Source organism: Blennius ocellaris (assembly GCF_963422515.1).
Source record: "Blennius ocellaris genome assembly, chromosome: 15".
Lineage (NCBI taxonomy): Eukaryota > Metazoa > Chordata > Actinopteri > Blenniiformes > Blenniidae > Blennius > Blennius ocellaris.
The window spans coordinates 25,911,104-25,932,021 of NC_137664.1; the positions used below are offsets into that span (position 1 = coordinate 25,911,104).

The 20,918-nt window shown below is 50.8% G+C and overlaps 1 protein-coding gene across 1 annotated transcript in view; it reads right to left on the minus strand.

Annotated features, from left to right (window-relative positions):
* Positions 1-855: 855 nt before the first annotated feature.
* Positions 856-20,918, minus strand: part of zdhhc12b (zDHHC palmitoyltransferase 12b) — a 37,093-nt gene continuing 17,030 nt past the window's right edge. The window contains exons 3-5 of the mRNA XM_080510537.1: positions 19,835-19,927; positions 13,950-14,116; positions 856-2,447 (exon numbers count right to left, since the gene is read on the minus strand). Of these exons, the coding sequence (XP_080366663.1) occupies positions 2,132-2,447; positions 13,950-14,116; positions 19,835-19,927 (576 nt within the window). The 3' untranslated portion in view covers positions 856-2,131. The remainder of the gene's footprint in view (positions 2,448-13,949; positions 14,117-19,834; positions 19,928-20,918) is intronic.

The window sequence follows — 20,918 nt, forward strand, 5'->3', positions numbered from 1 at the left end:
TAAACACCCTGACATAAACCCAAACACACTATAAAATAACTACAAACTGCTCCAAATAAATCTACATAGTACTCGAAATGTGTACAAACGTTGTGCCTCTATCAAACAGGTGCTTTGTGAAATATAAATAAACTTTAAAAAACGTATTTGTAATCTCTGTGGCGTTTCTGCCGCCTTTCACTGAACTTCCGGTTTTAGAGCCCTTCAAAATAAACACCTGCTGTTTCTAATATAATTTCTGGAAAAGCAAGTAAAACCAGTGTAAAAGCACCTTCAAAGTAAAATTAACAACAGTAACAAGCATTTGGGTCCTTCACAAGATATAGATAAATAAGATTTAATGTACTTCAGGGACCACATACAGTCCAGTTTCATCCCGAGTGACCAGACTGGTCAAATACTGCTGTAATAACCTTTATGCTTCAAAGTTTTTCTTTGTTGTGGTCACATGTAATGAAATTGTCTCTATTTTTACAAGATCAAACAGCGGTATAGAGCGGTACGGAGCAGTAAGGTAAAGCGTAACTAGAGCCAAATCTGGTACGTTTCCTCCACAAAAAGTAGATAAAAATGTTGGCGAGGTTTCCAGCGCCACCGATATGTTGCAACAGTAATCTCAGCCGGGGCGGCAGACCTCATGAATCCTCTGTTGTTGTTTACATCCTCCACTTTGCAGTTGTTTTGTCTCCCCACATGTGAGTGTGCTCTGGCGCCAAGCTGCTAACCAGCTCGCCGCTGGAATATGCCCCGGCGATGTGTTTCCATTAGGTCGCCGGTTAGCTTGTTGTTTCCGAGAGAGCTAACACCACTCTGCTTCCGTGACGTCTCCCCACTTGGGAGAGCACTCTGGCGGCTAGCCGGTTAGCTCGAGAGCCACACTGCAACTTAGACGTCACCGATAATTAAATTCGTTGCCAACACTTTTAATAATCAAATGCAATCAGTTTTATTGATTGGTCGTCGCAGCCCTTGTCTCCGCTGTGAATTAATTTCACACACCAATGAGGCAGCTGCCAGGCCGGAGGCTCAGTCCAGCCACTGGGAGTAGCGTGTTGCTCAAGAACACTTCAACATGTGGACAGAAAAGGAATTGAACTCGCACGATTACGATTCAGAGATAGTCCGCTCTGAGCCGCAAAGTGAAGATCACATGACACAAGGAGATACAGTTTATGCTGGTCAGATCTGGATTGTCGACACATATGCACCTAAAAACACATTTGTGATGAAATATTGAACGCACAAAGAATAAACATTGGAACTCAGTAACAGTTGGGTTCTGTTACACCAACATCCAGGATCCGTTTCAGACAGCACAGTCAAAACTCAGTCGGTTACCATAGCAACTGAGTCTTTGGTGTTGCTCAAGCTGTTCTAAATGTTTGGTCTTTTGGGGACCGAAGCAAATTGACAATATTTCAATGACTCATTCAAAAATCACTTTTTCACCTTTAATGATCTATAATAGTGGTTTGGATTTCTATAGCACTTTTTTCAGGCTGACTCAAAACACGTACATAAACCTTTATTGATTCACAACAGTCCCACCGGGACTACTTGGTAGCCACAGCTGCCCTGCAGCATGCCCACAGCTGCTCCTGCCATTTCTCGCCAACGGCTCCTCATGACATGACAATGACTTGGATAGAGCGGGATTTCAACTGCCAACCCTCCGGTTATTGTATGACCAACTCTACCGCTGAACCACAATCTGACAGATGTGTTGGGAGCTCTCCTTCCTGGAGTTTGTCAGGGCTGTAAACAATATCAGGAATGGGGAAGAATGCTGGTGGTCGGTCCGTGGGGGGGGGGGCACCCACAGTTTATAATCTGAATGTCCATGGAATTCGGAGTAAGAAAACTTTACCAACGTGGAACAAAAGTGAAGGAGCCAGAGAAAGAGCAAACCACAGCAGTGCTGAAGCACTGAGATGAGCAGGGGAACAACAGAAACACCAAGACTTCATCCAGCGACTTTCAAAAAGCAGCTGCAGTATTTCAGTTGATCAGAACAAGTATTGAGGAGACGAGAGAAGTTGTTCCTGTGCTGCTCTTTCTGAGAAGATGCAGGAGGGAAATCCCAGGTCAGAGGTCATTGGGATCCCGGTGGGAGGAGCTCCATACGTTCCCCCTACACCTGGTCGCTGCCTTCCCTGAAGTACACCTGCTCCCACACCACGGTGCCCCACACGCAGAAGAAGCCCCACAGGTTGTGGAAAGTCCCGCGGTCGAAGGGGTTCTCGTCGGTGCCGCAGTGTTTGAGATAGGAGATGCGGTGGCGCGCCATGAACTCCCAGGTGGTGGTGTTGAGGGACACCAGGTAGAGGTGGGACCCCAGCAGGAGCAGCACCACCAGGGACAGCACCCCAACCAACATGGCCACCGCCAGCAGCACGCCGTTAGAGCGCAGCCACAGGTGCCAGCTGGGATCCAGGCTGAAGCCCGTCCTGAGGAGAGAGGAGAGAGGAGAGAGGAGAGAGGAGAGAGGAGAGAGGAGAGAGGAGAGTGGAGAGTGGAGTGAAGGGTGAGGAGAGAGGAGTGAGGAGGAGAGAAAGCAGTGGCCATCAAGTTTTGGAAACAACGCCCGAAAAAATAGTGACGTTTTGCTCAAAGCCGTCTTAAATATGTGTATAATGGCTTTAGTGGCACCTTCAGCTGTTTCACGTTGCGCTCTGGGAGGACCAGAAACTGCTCTCAACACTTTCAGTGATCACAGTCCAAAGAGCAGTTTGTCTTTGGAAATGGCAATCCATTTCTTGATATCCACAAGTTGATGCCCATCGTCAACTTCTCATGCCGCTACTGAGTTCCTATAGAACACTAAACGTTTCCTCTGTCACGCACCCTGGCCTGTCCTCGACACAATATGAAAACTGATCTGGACAAATGCTCTTTCCAAAATGCTGAGGAATAATGTTTGCAGAATCCACACAGCTGGGACTGATTCTATAGACATATGATCAGTGGTCGTGAAATACGTGTGACAGTCGGTCATGACCCATCAAAATGTCCTTGGTTCAGTTAACATCCTCTTAGAACTGCTCTCATGTCCGACTTCTTCATTTATCACTCTGAAAAAGCCAAGAATCACCTCCCAGTGTTTTTTATTTGAACGTGGGGCGTGACCACGCCACAAACCATACAGGGAGAACGGTGGATTTTAGCAGGTCCCTGCTCTCCGCTAACTCGCTCCCCCGCCAGCTCCCCGCCACACTCGCCCTTCCCTCCACACTCACCCTTCCTACCAGACTCGCCCTTCCCACCACACTCGCCCTTCCCGCCACACTCGCCCTTCCCACCACACTCGCCCTTCCCACCACACTCACCCTTCCCTCCACACTCACCCTTCCCTCCACACTCGCCCTTCACTCCACACTCACCCTTCCCACCAGACTCGCCCTTCCCTCCACACTCACCCTTCCCTCCACACTCGCCCTTCACTCCACACTCGTCCTTCCCACCACACTCGCCCTTCCCACCACACTCACCCTTCCCTCCACACTCGCCCTTCACTCCACACTCACCCTTCCCACCAGACTCGCCCTTCCCTCCACACTCACCCTTCCCTCCACACTCGCCCTTCACTCCACACTCACCCTTCCTACCAGACTCGCCCTTCCCACCACACTCGCCCTTCCCGCCACACTCGCCCTTCCCACCACACTCGCCCTTCCCACCACACTCACCCTTCCCTCCACACTCACCCTTCCGTCCACACTCGCCCTTCACTCCACACTCACCCTTCCCACCAGACTCGCCCTTCCCTCCACACTCACCCTTCCCTCCACACTCGCCCTTCACTCCACACTCGTCCTTCCCACCACACTCGCCCTTCCCACCACACTCACCCTTCCCTCCACACTCGCCCTTCACTCCACACTCGCCCTTCACTCCACACTCACCCTTCCCACCAGACTCGCCCTTCCCTCCACACTCACCCTTCCCTCCACACTCGCCCTTCACTCCACACTCACCCTTCCTACCAGACTCGCCCTTCCCACCACACTCGCCCTTCCCGCCACACTCGCCCTTCCCACCACACTCGCCCTTCCCTCCACACTCGCCCTTCACTCCACACTCACCCTTCCCACCAGACTCGCCCTTCCCACCACACTCACCCTTCCCTCCACACTCGCCCTTCACTCCACACTCACCCTTCCCACCAGACTCGCCCTTCCCACCACACTCACCCTTCCCTCCACACTCGCCCTTCACTCCACACTCACCCTTCCCACCAGACTCGCCCTTCCCTCCACACTCACCCTTGCCTCCACACTCGCCCTTCCCACCAGACTCGCCCTTCCCACCACACTCGCTCTTCCCTCCACACTCGCCCTTCCCTCCACACTCACCCTTGCCTCCACACTCGCCCTTCCCTCCACACTCACCCTTGCCTCCACACTCGCCCTTCCCACCAGACTCGCCCTTCCCACCACACTCGCCCTTCCCACCACACTCGCCCTTCCCTCCACACTCGCCCTTCCCGCCACACTCGCCCTTCCCACCACACTCGCCCTTCGCTCCACACTCGCCCTTCCCTCCACACTCGCCCTTCGCTCCACACTCGCCCTTCACTCCACACTCGCCCTTCCCGCCACACTGGCCCTTCCTACCACACTCGCCCTTCACTCCACACTCGCCCTTCCCTCCACACTCGCCCTTCCCTCCACACTCGCCCTTCCCACCACACTCGCCCTTCCCTCCACACTCGCCCTTCATGCCACTCCACACTCGCCCTTCCCTCCACACTCGCCCTTCATGCCACTCCACACTCGCCCTTCACTCCACACTCACCCTTCACGCCACACTCGCCCTTCCCTCCACACTCGCCCTTCCCTCCACACTCGCCCTTCCCACCACACTCGCCCTTCCCTCCACACTCGCCCTTCCCACCACACTCGCCCTTCACTCCACACTCGCCCTTCATGCCCTTCATGCCACTCCACACTCGCCCTTCACTCCACACTCACCCTTCACTCCACACTCGCCCTTCATGCCCTTCATGCCACTCCACACTCGCCCTTCCCGCCACACTCGCCCTTCCCACCACACTCGCCCTTCCCACCACACTCGCCCTTCCCTCCACACTCGCCCTTCACTCCACACTCGCCCTTCCCTCCACACTCGCCCTTCCCTCCACACTCGCCCTTCATGCCACTCCACACTCGCCCTACCCTCCACACTCGCCCTGCATGCCACTCCACACTCGCCCTTCACTCCACACTCGCCCTTCCCTCCACACTCGCCCTTCCCTCCACACTCGCCCTTCCCTCCACACTCGCCCTTCATGCCCTTCATGCCACTCCACACTCGCCCTTCACTCCACACTCGCCCTTCCCGCCACACTCGCCCTTCCCGCCACACTCGCCCTTCCCGCCACACTCGCCCTTCCCACCACACTCGCCCTTCACTCCACACTCGCCCTTCCCACCACACTCGCCCTTCCCTCCACACTCGCCCTTGCCTCCACACTCGCCCTTCCCACCACACTCGCCCTTCCCTCCACACTCGCCCTTCCCTCCACACTCGCCCTTCCCGCCACACTCGCCCTTCCCACCACACTCGCCCTTCCCACCACACTCGCCCTTCCCTCCACACTCGCCCTTCACTCCACACTCACCCTTCCCACCAGACTCGCCCTTCCCTCCACACTCACCCTTGCCTCCACACTCGCCCTTCCCACCAGACTCGCCCTTCCCACCACACTCGCCCTTCCCTCCACACTCGCCCTTCCCTCCACACTCGCCCTTCCCGCCACACTCGCCCTTCCCACCACACTCGCCCTTCGCTCCACACTCGCCCTTCCCTCCACACTCGCCCTTCGCTCCACACTCGCCCTTCACTCCACACTCGCCCTTCACTCCACACTCGCCCTTACCGCCACACTGGCCCTTCCTACCACACTCGCCCTTCACTCCACACTCGCCCTTCCCTCCACACTCGCCCTTCCCTCCACACTCGCCCTTCCCACCACACTCGCCCTTCCCTCCACACTCGCCCTTCATGCCACTCCACACTCGCCCTTCCCTCCACACTCGCCCTTCATGCCACTCCACACTCGCCCTTCACTCCACACTCGCCCTTCACGCCACACTCGCCCTTCCCTCCACACTCGCCCTTCCCTCCACACTCGCCCTTCCCACCACACTCGCCCTTCCCTCCACACTCGCCCTTCCCACCACACTCGCCCTTCACTCCACACTCGCCCTTCATGCCCTTCATGCCACTCCACACTCGCCCTTCACTCCACACTCACCCTTCACTCCACACTCGCCCTTCATGCCCTTCATGCCACTCCACACTCGCCCTTCCCGCCACACTCGCCCTTCCCACCACACTCGCCCTTCACTCCACACTCGCCCTTCCCTCCACACTCGCCCTTCCCTCCACACTCGCCCTTCATGCCACTCCACACTCGCCCTACCCTCCACACTCGCCCTGCATGCCACTCCACACTCGCCCTTCCCTCCACACTCGCCCTTCCCTCCACACTCGCCCTTCATGCCCTTCATGCCACTCCACACTCGCCCTTCACTCCACACTCGCCCTTCCCGCCACACTCGCCCTACCCGCCACACTCGCCCTTCCCTCCACACTAGCCCTTCCCACCACACTCGCCCTTCACTCCATACTCGCCCTTCCCACCACACTCGCCCTTCACTCCACACTCGCCCTTCACTCCACACTCGCCCTTCCCACCACACTCACCCTTCACTCCACACTCGCCCTTTCCCGCCACTCGCCCTTCCCTCCACACTCGCCCTTCCCTCCACACTCGCCCTTCATGCCCTTCATGCCACTCCACACTCGCCCTTCACTCCACACTCGCCCTTCACTCCACACTCGCCCTTCACTCCACACTCACCCTTCCCACCACACTCGCCCTTCCCACCACACTCGCCCTTCACGCCACACTCGCCCTTCCCTCCACACTCGCCCTTCACTCCACACTCGCCCTTCCCTCCACACTCGCCCTTCATGCCCTTCATGCCACTCCACACTCGCCCTTCACTCCACACTCGCCCTTCCCGCCACACTCGCCCTTCCCGCCACACTCGCCCTTCCCGCCACACTCGCCCTTCCCTCCACACTAGCCCTTCCCACCACACTCGCCCTTCACTCCATACTCGCCCTTCCCACCACACTCGCCCTTCACTCCACACTCGCCCTTCACTCCACACTCGCCCTTCCCACCACACTCACCCTTCACTCCACACTCGCCCTTTCCCGCCACTCGCCCTTCCCTCCACACTCGCCCTTCCCTCCACACTCGCCCTTCATGCCCTTCATGCCACTCCACACTTGCCCTTCACTCCACACTCGCCCTTCACTCCACACTCGCCCTTCACTCCACACTCACCCTTCCCACCACACTCGCCCTTCCCGCCACACTCGCCCTTCACGCCACACTCACCCTTCCCTCCACACTCGCCCTTCACTCCACACTCGCCCTTCCCGCCACACTCGCCCTTCACGCCACACTCGCCCTTCCCTCCACACTCGCCCTTCCCGCCACACTCGCCCTTCACGCCACACTCGCCCTTCACGCCACACTCGCCCTTCCCTCCACACTCGCCCTTCCCTCCACACTCGCCCTTCCCGCCACACTCGCCCTTCACGCCACACTCGCCCTTCACGCCACACTCGCCCTTCCCTCCACACTCGCCCTTCCCTCCACACTCGCCCTTCACGCCACACTCGCCCTTCACTCCACACTCGCCCTTCCCGCCACACTCGCCCTTCACGCCACACTCGCCCTTCCCGCCACACTCGCCCTTCCCTCCACACTCGCCCTTCCCTCCACACTCGCCCTTCCCTCCACACTCGCCCTTCACTCCACACTCGCCCTTCCCGCCACACTCGCCCTTCACGCCACACTCGCCCTTCCCTCCACACTCGCCCTTCCCGCCACACTCGCCCTTCCCTCCACACTCTCCCTTCCCACCACACTCGCCCTTCCCTCCACACTCGCCCTTCCCTCCACACTCGCCCTTCCCTCCACACTCGCCCTTCACGCCACACTCGCCCTTCACTCCACACTCGCCCTTCACTCCACACTCGCCCTTCCCGCCACACTCGCCCTTCCCGCCACACTCGCCCTTCACGCCACACTCGCCCTTCCCTCCACACTCGCCCTTCCCTCCACACTCGCCCTTCCCACCACCTTCCCTCCTGCCCCTCATCCAGCTCTCCAGGATGCATTCACTGACTCCCAACAGTTGAAATTCACAACATGAAGAACACTTAACATGAACTGTTAGCCTACTGATGGACCGTTGAATGGTGACATGTCACATAACTCTGCACCATTTGTGAATACCAGTCAGATATGTTGTTTACTGCTGAAGTATTTGGCGTTTGTGATTTTTTTTGGTGTTCTTTTTTCACATTATGTTCACATAATCACATGCCCCCCCCCCCCCCCCCCCCATCTTAACCCAGTTTTTTCATGTGGATTTAATACAGGAATTATTTGCCACAAGATGAACACGACTTTGGTTGAATTTTCTCTGGTTTTCCTGCTTTTATTGACTTCTCGCTTCACATGTGAACGCCGAGATCTGGTCTACCAGCTCCATTGTTCACACTCGGGATCAGCTGCTAGCCCTCCATAGCACAGCCAAGTTAACCAGCGAATGACCCCATGTTCCCTGCCAGTTGGAGAGAAAGAGACGGGGTTGCTGTTCCAGTGTGAAGCGTTGCAACAAGAGAAAAGGATTTAAACCCGTCCTACCATCGGTCGTCACCGGGAACGCAAGACCTCTTCTCAAGAAGCTGGACGAGCAAACAGTACTAACCCAGCCTCAGAGGGAGGGTCGGCCTCTGTAAGACCTACAATATCAAGTTCAATGGAGGGAGTAAAGTCCCGTCTCCACCGCACAGAAAGTACCGGCCTAGACCGGTCTAAACCGCTCCGGTTCACGTGTCACGACAGGAATGCGGTCTAAACCGCTCTAGACCGCTCCAAAGGCCACCGCTTTTCCGCTCCCCTTCCGTTGGGGTACCAGGACCATGGAACGGGTCTGAGCTTGAGCTGCTGTCGGCTGATTGGTCAGTGATTTACGTCATTCTCGGAAGTCCCGCCTCTACACACGGCAACACACGCGGTTCCATTTCACGAAAGAAAATACGTGAACGGGTGCAGAGGTCCAGCTCTTCCTCTCCATTACAGGAGAGGAGGGAGTCCAGCAGGAGCTTGACGGGGCGGTGCGGAATGAGAAGGTATTCCGAGTGGTGGTGGAACGGATGGCGGCACATGGCTTCGTCCGCACGTCAGCGCAATGTCGCTGCAAGCTAAAGCAGCTTCGCAGCGACTACCGCCGGGTGAAGGACCACAACGGGAGGACCGGATCCCAGCGGAAGCACTGGCGGTGGTATGAAGCCATGGATACTATTTATGGGCACCGACTGGCGAGTCAGGGACGTGAAGACGGCGTGGACACGGCAACGGCGCTGCTGGAGTCACTGTTGGAGGAGAATGGTGAGTTGAATGCTCCAAAATGTGCTGACAACCTCTGCTCACTAGTAAATAAACCCTGTGACTATGCATTCATCCGCGGCTTTCCTCAGAGCCTTTCTTTTAACAATTGCATTGAAAACAATGCCAAATGCTGTTTGTTTTGGTTAGCTTCAGCCGCTAGCGCGGTCTTAACGCTAGCCTGTCGTGTATTTAGCATGTGGGCTATGCTACATTTCAGGAAGTGGGAGTATGGGAGAGCCAGCGTCCACCTCCTCCGGCACCAGTGACGCCGGAGCCGCCCGCCATCTGTCCCCGACGCCGTCAGCTCCATCCCCCTCCCCGTCAGCTCCATCCCCCTCGCCGGCCGTTCCATCAGCCTCCCCGTCTGCTCCATCCCCCTCCCCGTCTGCTCCAAATAGTGTACATAGTTGTGATTGTAAATAGTTGTTATTGTGTTGTTGATACAATTTTGATTTTCCATACGTGTTTGTGTTCATTGAATCAATACCAGCACAGAAGTAGCAACTTTCCATATCATGCCATCAATACAGATATGGCACTGTGCCAACAGGGAAACTGACATGTCCTTTATTTGTGATGCTGAATATGTTAAGTAAAGGTAAGTGTATTAATTTAATCAAATCTTGCACTTTGCTCCATAGGATATCCCCCCCCCCATTATGTGAAACACATTTATTATAATTATATTGACTATACATACCAAGTCCATATGTGCAGAATGAAACGAATGCCCTTATAATGGCTCCTGAGCATGGTGTTAGCCAGTGTCAATGTAAATATTGGAATATTCTGTGTAGTAGCTATAAGCTGAAATATTACAAGCTGTCTTCAGAAAGGATAAACACTTTAAATAATGAGGGACAACAAGGAGGCAACTGTGGTTGGAACATATATTTACAGGAACTATTTACAGGAACTATGTACATTGCAGGAGGTCTTTATGCATTTAAATACTGCATTACAGCCTCTCTGACGTCCTGCCATCCTCATCTGCACCCGGAGCCAGTGCCTCTGCAGGTTGGTCTGCTGCAGCTACTGGTGTGTCCCACTGGTCGCTGTAGTCTCCATGGGACTCACACAGGTGGTGCAGAGCACAACACACCACCTCCATCGACTTCACCAGGCTGATGTCACTGCGTTCCTCTTAAGAAGGCAGCAACAACATGAGCTGAAACACATACAGAGCACATATTTTCATATCATAACAACATATAAGCTGCACACACATGCAAAATGTTTGAACACGCAACTACTGCAATTTGCTTTGTACAATTACAATACAACAAACACAAGGTCGAATGATGTGGAGGACAACACGCGCAATGGACAAAACACGTGAAAATGACGCTGATGCACGGACATGACTACAAAGAAACATGGAACAACAAACATGCACAACTTGTGGACGAGCCACAATGGTCATAACAACCTCATTCTTTAGATTATCAGGTAATGACTGTAAAAACAGGAGCCAACGTGCTATAATCAGGTAATGAAACTAGTCACATGTCATGAAGATTTCACTTTTATGAATTGTAGCGGCAACTCTATGAACTCACTACGTTTATCACGAGGTCATATTATACTTCATAAGCTGTGTCTGGCTCACATTAAAGGTTAAACATGTATTATAGCAGCAGTTACATTGTTGGAAAGTCACAGAGAATGTTTGTTTGTCGTGAGGCTGCTTACCCTGTTGCGTCTCCTTCTTCTCCTGTCCACCTCGTGTGTCGGGAACGCTATCGACCGCAATGTCATTCGTCTCCTGTGTGCGCGCAGCACTGCTTCCTCCAGCAAAACGTGTTCTTGCACGTAAAACAACAACCATGCAAGCACAGCAACGACCACCACTGATCCTCCATGTTGCTCCGAGCTTCTCCCACAATCCTTTGCCGCGCTTCGTTCTTGCGTGATGACGTCACCCCCTGCGTCGTTACGCGGCGCTCAACATCCCGCCCACTTTTTACGCTCCTCTCTGCAGTGGAGACGCGATCCAAAATTTCGGTCGGGGTTAGTGCTTCCGAACTGCTCCGAACCGGCCCGGCACTTGTGTGCGGTGGAGACGGGGCTGAAGAGTACTCTCCATAGAGTCTTCATGTTTGCTTTACGCTTGTGTCACAATAGCATGCAGGGTCTTCTAATATTCTGTCCCTCTCTTGATTGTTAAAGGTCCAGCCTGCTAAAAAATACGATACCATGCAAATGAAAAAATACTTGTGAACACTAACAGGTCCCCTAAAACTTATTAAAAAATTGTTATTTCTCTGGGCTTCACTGTATATCAAAATCAGCATTTTCCCAGCAAAGAATATTGTATTCTTCATTAAAAAGCATGAATGATGTGTCAACATTTTGTAAATGAAAATTTAGATTGATCATACAGGGATTGCGAAATGCCCCAAATTTGTGAGCGGACACTGGTCCAGTAATCATGCAGTTTTTACTGGACCGAAGTAAAGATATTTTTGAACAATGTCTTTTTATTTTCGAATATAACAACAATATAAACACAGAACTTGTACATCAATTTCTCAATAACAGCAAACTGAATAGGAGACTAAATCGCACATTGTACAGGACACAAATACAATTAAGATAAAAATACACAGTGCACAAAAAAATTGGTAAAAAAAACAAAAATGAAAAAAGTACAGGAAAGTGAATCCAAGAACAGTTAGAAAAGAGCCATTATCACACACAGTGCATATAGGGGTGGATATGTTATTGCACAATAAATAAATGAATAAATGATCATTGCACAAGAGGTACAAAGGAATAGTTGGATTGTGTGTGTTTTTCCTGATCCACTGAGAGCAGCTTGGTTAAAGAGTCTGACTGCAGCAGGAAGGAAGGACTTGTGGTATCTCTACTTCAGACACCGTGGGGGGCAAAGCCCGTCACTGAAGGAGCTGCCCAGGGCTGTAACAGTACCATGCAGGTAACAGCACCATACATGTAACGGCACCATACATGTAACGGTACCATGCAGGTAACGGTACCGTACATGTAACGGCACCGTGCAGGTAACGGCACCGTGCAGGTAACGGCACCGTGCAGGTAACGGCACCATGCAGGTAACAGTACCATGCAGGTAACGGCACCGTGCAGGTAACAGCACCATGCAGGTAACAGCACCATACATGTAACGGCACCATGCAGGTAACAGTACCATACATGTAACAGCACCGTGCAGGTAACGGCACCGTGCAGGTAACGGCACCGTGCAGGTAACGGCACCGTGCAGGTAACGGCACCGTGCAGGTAACGGCACCGTGCAGGTAACGGCACCGTGCAGGTAACAGTACCGTGCAGGTAGCAGTACCGTGCAGGTAACGGCACCGTGCAGGTAACGGCACCGTGCAGGTAACGGCACCGTGCAGGTAACGGCACCGTGCAGGTAGCGGCACCGTGCAGGTAGCGGCACTGTGCAGGTAACAGTACCATGCAGGTAACAGTACCATGCAGGTAACAGTACCATGCAGGTAACAGCACCATGCAGGTAACAGTACCGTGCAGGTAACAGTACCGTGCAGGTAACGGCACCGTGCAGGTAACAGTACCATGCAGGTAACAGCACCATACATGTAACGGCACCATGCAGGTAACAGTACCATACATGTAACGGCACCGTGCAGGTAACGGCACCGTGCAGGTAACGGCACCGTGCAGGTAACGGCACCGTGCAGGTAACGGCACCGTGCAGGTAACAGTACCATGCAGGTAACAGTACCATGCAGGTAACAGTACCATGCAGGTAACAGTACCATGCAGGGGGTGGAGATGTTCTCCATCAGGGAGGATAGCTTCCTCCTCCTCCTCCACCAAACAATCATGCTTGCTCCCTCAGCAGTTTAATAATGTGTAACTGTGACATACTAAAGTCTTGGGATAAAGCTCTAGAAATGCAGATAACAAATAAGCATCTAATATTCAATTAAAAACAAATAAGAGGATAATAGAAACTGTTTCAGAGTTGACAGTTCACATAGAAGCAATGTGTCAACTACAGGGGGCATAAACAAGCACATGTAGTGAAGTTTAGAGTGAGGGGACTCAGGTAAAGGTACAGTTACAAGTGAAAACCATCACCAATTAACAAATCTTAACCTTAAAAGAAAAAATACAACTTTTTAACAAAGTAAAAAAGTATATTGGGTGTATCAGTAAAAAAGGAGAAAAATAAATGTATTACTCTTGAGACACAAAATCTACATGTCCCAATTTAGTAGTCCAGAATACATCAGAACGCACCATCTTTATCTATTTGTTTAACACACACACACACACACACACACACACACACACACACACACACACACACACACACACACACACACACACACACACACACACACACACACACACACACACACACACACACACACACACACACACACACACACACACACACACACACACACACACACACACACACACACACACACACAGAGAGAGGATGAGCACTCACCAGGCGATGTGCAGCCCCCACAGCAGCACCAGCAGCTGCACAGCCAGGTACAGCACGAACCAGCGGTGGTTGCTCTCTCCAACACAGTTCTCTATCCAGGGGCAGTGATGGTCATAGCGCCGCACGCAGTGCTGACATGTTTGGCAGTGTTTGGACCTCATCGGCTGCTGCTCCAAGTCAACAACACGTCCAGGCAACATGATTAGCAACATGAACGCAGGGCTCATGAACATATTCACTCATGGTGTGACAGACTGGAAGTGTGGATGTTGGGTTAATACGTCATCCAGCTTTAGTGCTTTAGAGGACACTAGCATGGAGAACACACACTGACACTAGTATGGAGAACACACACTGACACTAGTATGGAGAACACACACTGACACTAGCATGGAGAACACACACTGACACTAGTATGGAGAACACACACTGACACTAGTATGGAGAACACACACTGACACTAGCATGGAGAACACACACTGACACTAGCATGGAGAACACACACTGACACTAGCATGGAGAACACACACTGTACAGACTCCATGGATGTATTTAGTCTGACATTTGTTGAGTTTTGAGATCAACTAGTCTGCCTCATAATGTGCTTACATTTCCTTCAATTGACAACTTGGGCTCTCAATGCTGCTAGATGTTCTTTTAATCTAATTATCATTTATTTGTATTATTTCACCACATGGGGGTTTTGCTCACCATGTTCTGTGTGTGTAGTTTATAGTTTCTTTGTATAAATTGAAAAAGTAATAAGTCTCTCTAAAAAGATCAGCACACACACACACGGATGCTAACAGGACACACTGAGGATCACATTCGACAGTAACACAGTAACACACACACCTTGCCACCGAGAGCACAGAATATGCATTTGTATGAGGTCATGCAGAGTACTGCGAGTTTATTCTAGTAGGTTGTGCAGACAAGGCTTTTCTGACAGGAGTTTGCACATTCTGCCTGTGTATTTGTGTGACGGCGGCTGAATTGTCCAGCTCCCTGACATCTGAACTCTGGAGGAAAGTTCAGTTTACATAGAACATAAACAGACATAACAGAAGAACATGAACACAACATAAAAGTGACCTAAATAAGATATCAAAATATTGTGCAGAGGCAAAGAATGTTAAATGTCATGATGCTGATTCATCAGTAACAATAAACATGTCTATTAATTTAGTCCTGATCATGGATGAATGTTAAATGTTGGCAGACAGAGAGCTTCATAGTCACGTCCAGTACAGTACGAGTATTGAGAGTAATGCCCGTGTATCATATATTACAACCCCTGGCAAAAAATATATAATTATCCAATAACAATTACTTTTTCAGATAAGCAGAGGGAAAATAACTGTTGATTCACTCAATTGTGAGGGAAAATTGATGGAATTAGCCTGTCAATGTCCATTGCCAGAAGCAACACCTGCATCAGATGAAATGTGCTCATTAGTCTGCACTTCAAAAGGAGAGCTCACACCTTGGAGAGCTGCTGCACCAAGTGGATTGACATGAATCATGGCTCCAACACCAGAGATGTCAGTTGAAACAAAGGAGAGGATATCAAACTTCTTCAAGAAGGTAAATCATCATGGAATGTTGCAGAAGATGTTGGTTGTTCACAGTCAGCTGTGTGTAAAATGTGGACCAAACACAAACAACATGGGAAGGTTGTAAAAGGCTGGTCGACCAAGGTAGACATTAAAGCGTCAAGACAGAAAGCTTAAAGCAATATGACTTGGAAATATGACACAGTAAAACAAATGAGGAACAAATGGCCAGAAAGTGAAGTCAACATTTGTGACTGAACTGTAAGAAACTGCCTCAAAGAAATGGAATTACCATACAGAAAAAGCAAAACGCAAGCCATCATTAACACGTAAACAGAAAAAACAAGTTAAAATGGGCTGAGGAAAAGCAATGGTGGGCTGTGGATGACTAGATGGAAGTCATATTCAGTGATGAATCATAAATCTGCAGTGGGAAGCAGTTCTCCACCAACACTGTTTACAGTGGAAGTGGGGAGCTGTAGACCTCAACTGGGGATGTCGTTGGGCGGTGGAAGGAATACTTCGAGGACCTCCTCAATCCCACCACACGTCTTCCATTGAGGAAGCAGAGACTGGGTTCTCAGAGGTGGACTCGTCCATTACCCAAGCTGAAGTCACAGAGGTTGTTGTGAAGCTCCTCGGTGGCAAGGCACCGGGAGTGGATGAGATTCACCCAGAGTTCCTTAAGTCTCTGGATGTGCAGGGACTGTCGTGGCTGACTCGTCTCTGCAACATCGCGTGGCGGCGGGGACAGTACCTCTGGACTGGCAGACTGGGGTGGTGGTCCCTCTCTTTAAGAAGGGGGATCGGAGGGTGTGTCAAACTGCAGAGGGATCACACTCCTCAGCCTCCCCGGGAAAGTCTATTCCAGGGTACTGGAGAGGAGGGTCCGGCCGTTAGTCCAACCTCGGATCCAAGAGGAACAATGCGGTTTTCGTCCTGGTCGTGGGACACTGGACCAGCTCTATACCCTCCACCAGGTTCTCCTGATGGTGGAACACTGGACCAGCTCTATACCCTCCACCAGGTGCTTGAGGGTTCATGGGAGTTCGCCCAACCAGTCCACATGTGTTTTGTGGATCTGGAGAAGGCGTTCGACCGCGTCCCCCGAGATGTCCTGTGGGGGGTGCTCCGGGAGTATGGAGTCCGGGGTCCCTTGTTGAGGGCTGTTCGGTCTTTGTATTCCCGGAGTAGGAGTCTGGTTCGCATTGCCAGCAGTAAGTCGGACCTGTTCCCAGTGCACGTTGGCCTCCGGCAGGGCTGTCCTTTATCACCGGTTCTGTTCATTACCAACATGGACAGAATTTCTAGGCACAACCGGGGGCCGGAGGGGGTCCAGTTTGGGGACCACAGGATCTCATCTCTGCTATTTGCGGCTGATGTGGTTCTGTTGGCCCCATCAAGCCTGGACCTCCAGCGTGCACTGACACGGTTCTCAGCCGAGTGTGAAGCAACTGGGATGAAGATCAGCACCTCTAAATCCGAGGCCATGGTTCTCGACCGGAAAAAGGTGTCTTGCCCCCTCCAGGTCGGTGGAGTGCCCTTGTCCCAAGTGGAGGAGTTTAAGTATCTTGGGGTCTTGTTCACGAGTGGGGGAAAGATGGAGCGTGAGATCGACAGGCGGATCGGTGCAGCGTCTGCAGTTATGCAGACATTGTATCGGTCCGTCGTGGTGAAGAAGGAGCTGAGCCAAAAAGCGAAGCTCTCGATTTACCGGTCGATCTTCATTCCTACCCTCACCTATGGTCATGAACTATGGGTCATGACCGAAAGAACCAGATCCCAGATACATGAGCTTCCTCCGTAGCGTGGCTGGGCGTCACCCTTAGAGATAGGGTGAGGAGCTCAGTCACCCTTAGAGATAGGGGGAGGAGCTCAGTCACCCTTAGAGATAGGGGGAGGAGCTCAGTCACCCTTAGAGATAGGGTGAGGAGCTCAGTCACCCTTAGAGATAGGGTGAGGAGCTCAGTCACCCTTAGAGATAGGGGGAGGAGCTCAGTCACCCTTAGAGATAGGAGGAGGACCTCAGTCACCCTTAGAGATAGGGTGAGGAGCTCAGTCACCCTTAGAGATAGGGTGAGGAGCTCAGTCACCCTTAGAGATAGGGTGAGGAGCTCAGTCACCCTTAGAGATGGGGTGAGGAGCTCAGTCACCAGGGAGGAGCTCGGAGTAGAGCCGCTGCTCCTCCACATCCAGAGGAGCCAGCTGAGGTGTCTCGGGCCTCTGTTTCAGACGCCCCCCAGACGCCTCCCTAGGGAGGTGTTCCGGGCATGTCCCTCTGACAGGAGGCCTCGGGGCAGACCCAGGACACGCTGGAGGGACTATGTCTCTCTATGGCCTGGGAACACCTTGGGGTGCCACTGGAAGAGCTGGAGGAAGAGTCTGGGGTGAGGGAAGTCTGGGCAACTCTGCTCAGACTGCTGCCTCCGCGACCCGGCCTGGATAAGTGGCAGACAATGGATGGATGGATGGATGGATGGATGGATGGATGGATGGATGGATGGATGGATGGATGTTTGGGGATGATGACGTAATTTTTCAAGATGATAATGCATCTTGCCATATCGCAAAAACTGAAAACCTTCACTGAAGAAAGACACACAAGGTCAATGTCATGGCCTGCAAATAGTCCGGTTCTCCATCTAATTGAAAATCTGTGGGTGGAAATTGAAGAAAACGGTCCATGACAAGGCTCCAACCTGCAAAAGTGATCTGGCAACAGCCATCAGAGAAAGTTAGAGCCAGGTTGATGAGTACTGTTTGTCACTTGTTGTGTCCATGACTCAGAGCCTGCAAGCTGTTAGAAAAGCCAGAGGTGGTGCAACAAAGTATTTGTGGTGTGTTGTAGTGGATTTTTTTATTTTTCCATAATTCCATTATTTTTTCCACAGAATTGAGTGATTCCATAATTTTGTTCCCTCTGCTTGATCAAAAAACACAATTTTTATTGACTACCCCAATTTTCTTTCTCGATTTCTTTTTGTGTTTCTTAAAGCCAGAAAGTTGCCATTTTAAATTACTTTCGTTTTTATGTCGGTGATCTGCTTTCCCCCCCTACAAAATCAAACAACTGAAACAACAACCTCCAAGACTGGTGATTCCACCATTTTTGCCAGGGGTTGTATTTGCTGCAGGTACGAGGTGTGTCACAGATGTGATCTCATCCTGCTGTTATTCTACTCCACTTCAGGTACTGCACTACCGCCAGCATCATTCATCACATCATCTGTCATCATGTCATGCTTTCATGTGACAACTGACTTCCTGTGAGCGCAGAACGCCACTCAGGTTCAAGCAGTTAACCTCTCTTCTGTTCTAAAATCTAAGTAGTATGCAAATTGTTCATATTTTCACAATTAAAGACATTATTTGTCGATAAATTTGATCAAAACCAGTAACTGTCCTTTAATCCTGATGATGTGCTCCAGTCACTGTAGAAGGATGTTCTGATCAATAGTATGAAAAGCAGCACTGAGATCTAACAGGACCAGAACAGAGACCAGGTCTTTGTCTGAAGAGAAGATCATTAGTAACTTTGACCAGAGTCTCTGTGCTATGATGAGCTCTAAAACCTGATGGGAAAGACTCAAATTGATCATTTGTACACAAATGGTCACATAGCTTACTTGCTACGACTTTTTCTGGGATTGTAGAAATAAAGTGAAGGTTGGTATTGAAATTAAATTGTTGTATTCTAATGGGTCTGAATGACATTATAACATACATGGATTAATTTCCATTAAATCCTCCCTTAAAGAAATACACTGAACCCACATGCTGCACATCCACTCTCTAACACCAAGTAGAAGGTTGGCAGGAGTGAAAGCTCACTTCAAAACATTCCACAACACATTAGACTATGCAGATTCGTTTGGATAACATTAGCTTCACTGGATAAAAGTTTGTTTGGATAACATTAGCTTTAAAGTCTTACTAGTGACTTTGTAAATAGATTCATGGTGAAAGTTGCAGAAATCCATAGTTCTGAGAAGCCAATCACAACAAAACCAATCACAACAAAACCAATCACAACAAAACCGAGGTGTATGTGGCTCCTCAATTAACATCAGTCTGAATACCCAGATTGTGTCACAATTTCCAGACTATTGAGGACACCTAAATATAAGCTGCACCCACCAAATTTAAAAAGAAAACAAAAACAAAGGTCGGAGTTACGTGATGCACCTGAATGCATCATCCATGTATCAGCAGAATGAAGCTCCTTAACTCTAAAAACCCATAAATGATCTGCTTCATGGTTTTAGCTACATGTGAAAACGTAGCAGCTGATAGACTGGACATGACGGTAGGAAGGTAACATGCACATACCTGCAGCAGACAGTGGCCACAACGACGCTGACGCAGCGATTTGGTGGAGGGAGGAATCATGTCCTGCTGCTCCTCAGTCCGTCCCAGCGTGAACTAACAGCAGAGGAAACAAACTGCTCACCGTCTCGCTCCAATTAATGCTCATCTCATGATCCGGATTAGTTGTAACGGCATTACGTAATTATGATACTTTTTTAACTGGATATCATTACAGTACATAAAAAAGTGTAATCTCGTTACAGGTATATTCGATAAAAAATGGGATTACTGAGCGGCATTACAATAGAAAATAAGATGGAATATTGCAGGTGTCACATGCGCTGTCCAGTAGCTTTGCGACACTTCCCGGCGCTTTCAGGTAACAACACACTGTTACTGAAGCGTTGCCATGGATACTGCAGCCAGCTGCTCTCACCATGGCTGCTCCCGGGAAAGAAACAGATTTTCTGCCTGGAAACGCCGACATCACTTTGTTTTCAAGTGGAAGAAGTCTCTTCACCTCTCTGTACAATGCTAATGACGCCTCCCAGCCGTGAAAGTGTTGTGAACATCCAGGAACTACACGTCTAACTTTTTAAAAGTCGTCTCATTGACTCAGTAGCAGGTCCAGCGAGTTGCTCAGTTATTATCTACCAGTGATTCATGCTGCCAGATACCGTCTCTTAAACCTATCAAACATTTATATTTAGTCTGGGGAAAAAACAACATTAAAACCAATGAGGAAAGGGGGGGGTGGCACACACACACACACGCGCGCACGCACGCACGCACGCACGCACGCACGCACGCACGCACACACACACACACACACACACACACACACACACACACACACACACACACACACACACACACACACACACACACACACACACACACACACACACACACACACACACACACACACACACACACACACACACACACACACACACACAGCGAGAGAGCGAGAGCAAGAGAGAGAGAGATTTGAAAGTGTTTTGAAACGGATGAGCACATTTCATTGAATAGAAATAGTTTTGAGGACTAACACTTGAATAATTGAAAGCATTATTTGTATTGTGGTTTTGATTCTTTAAAGATC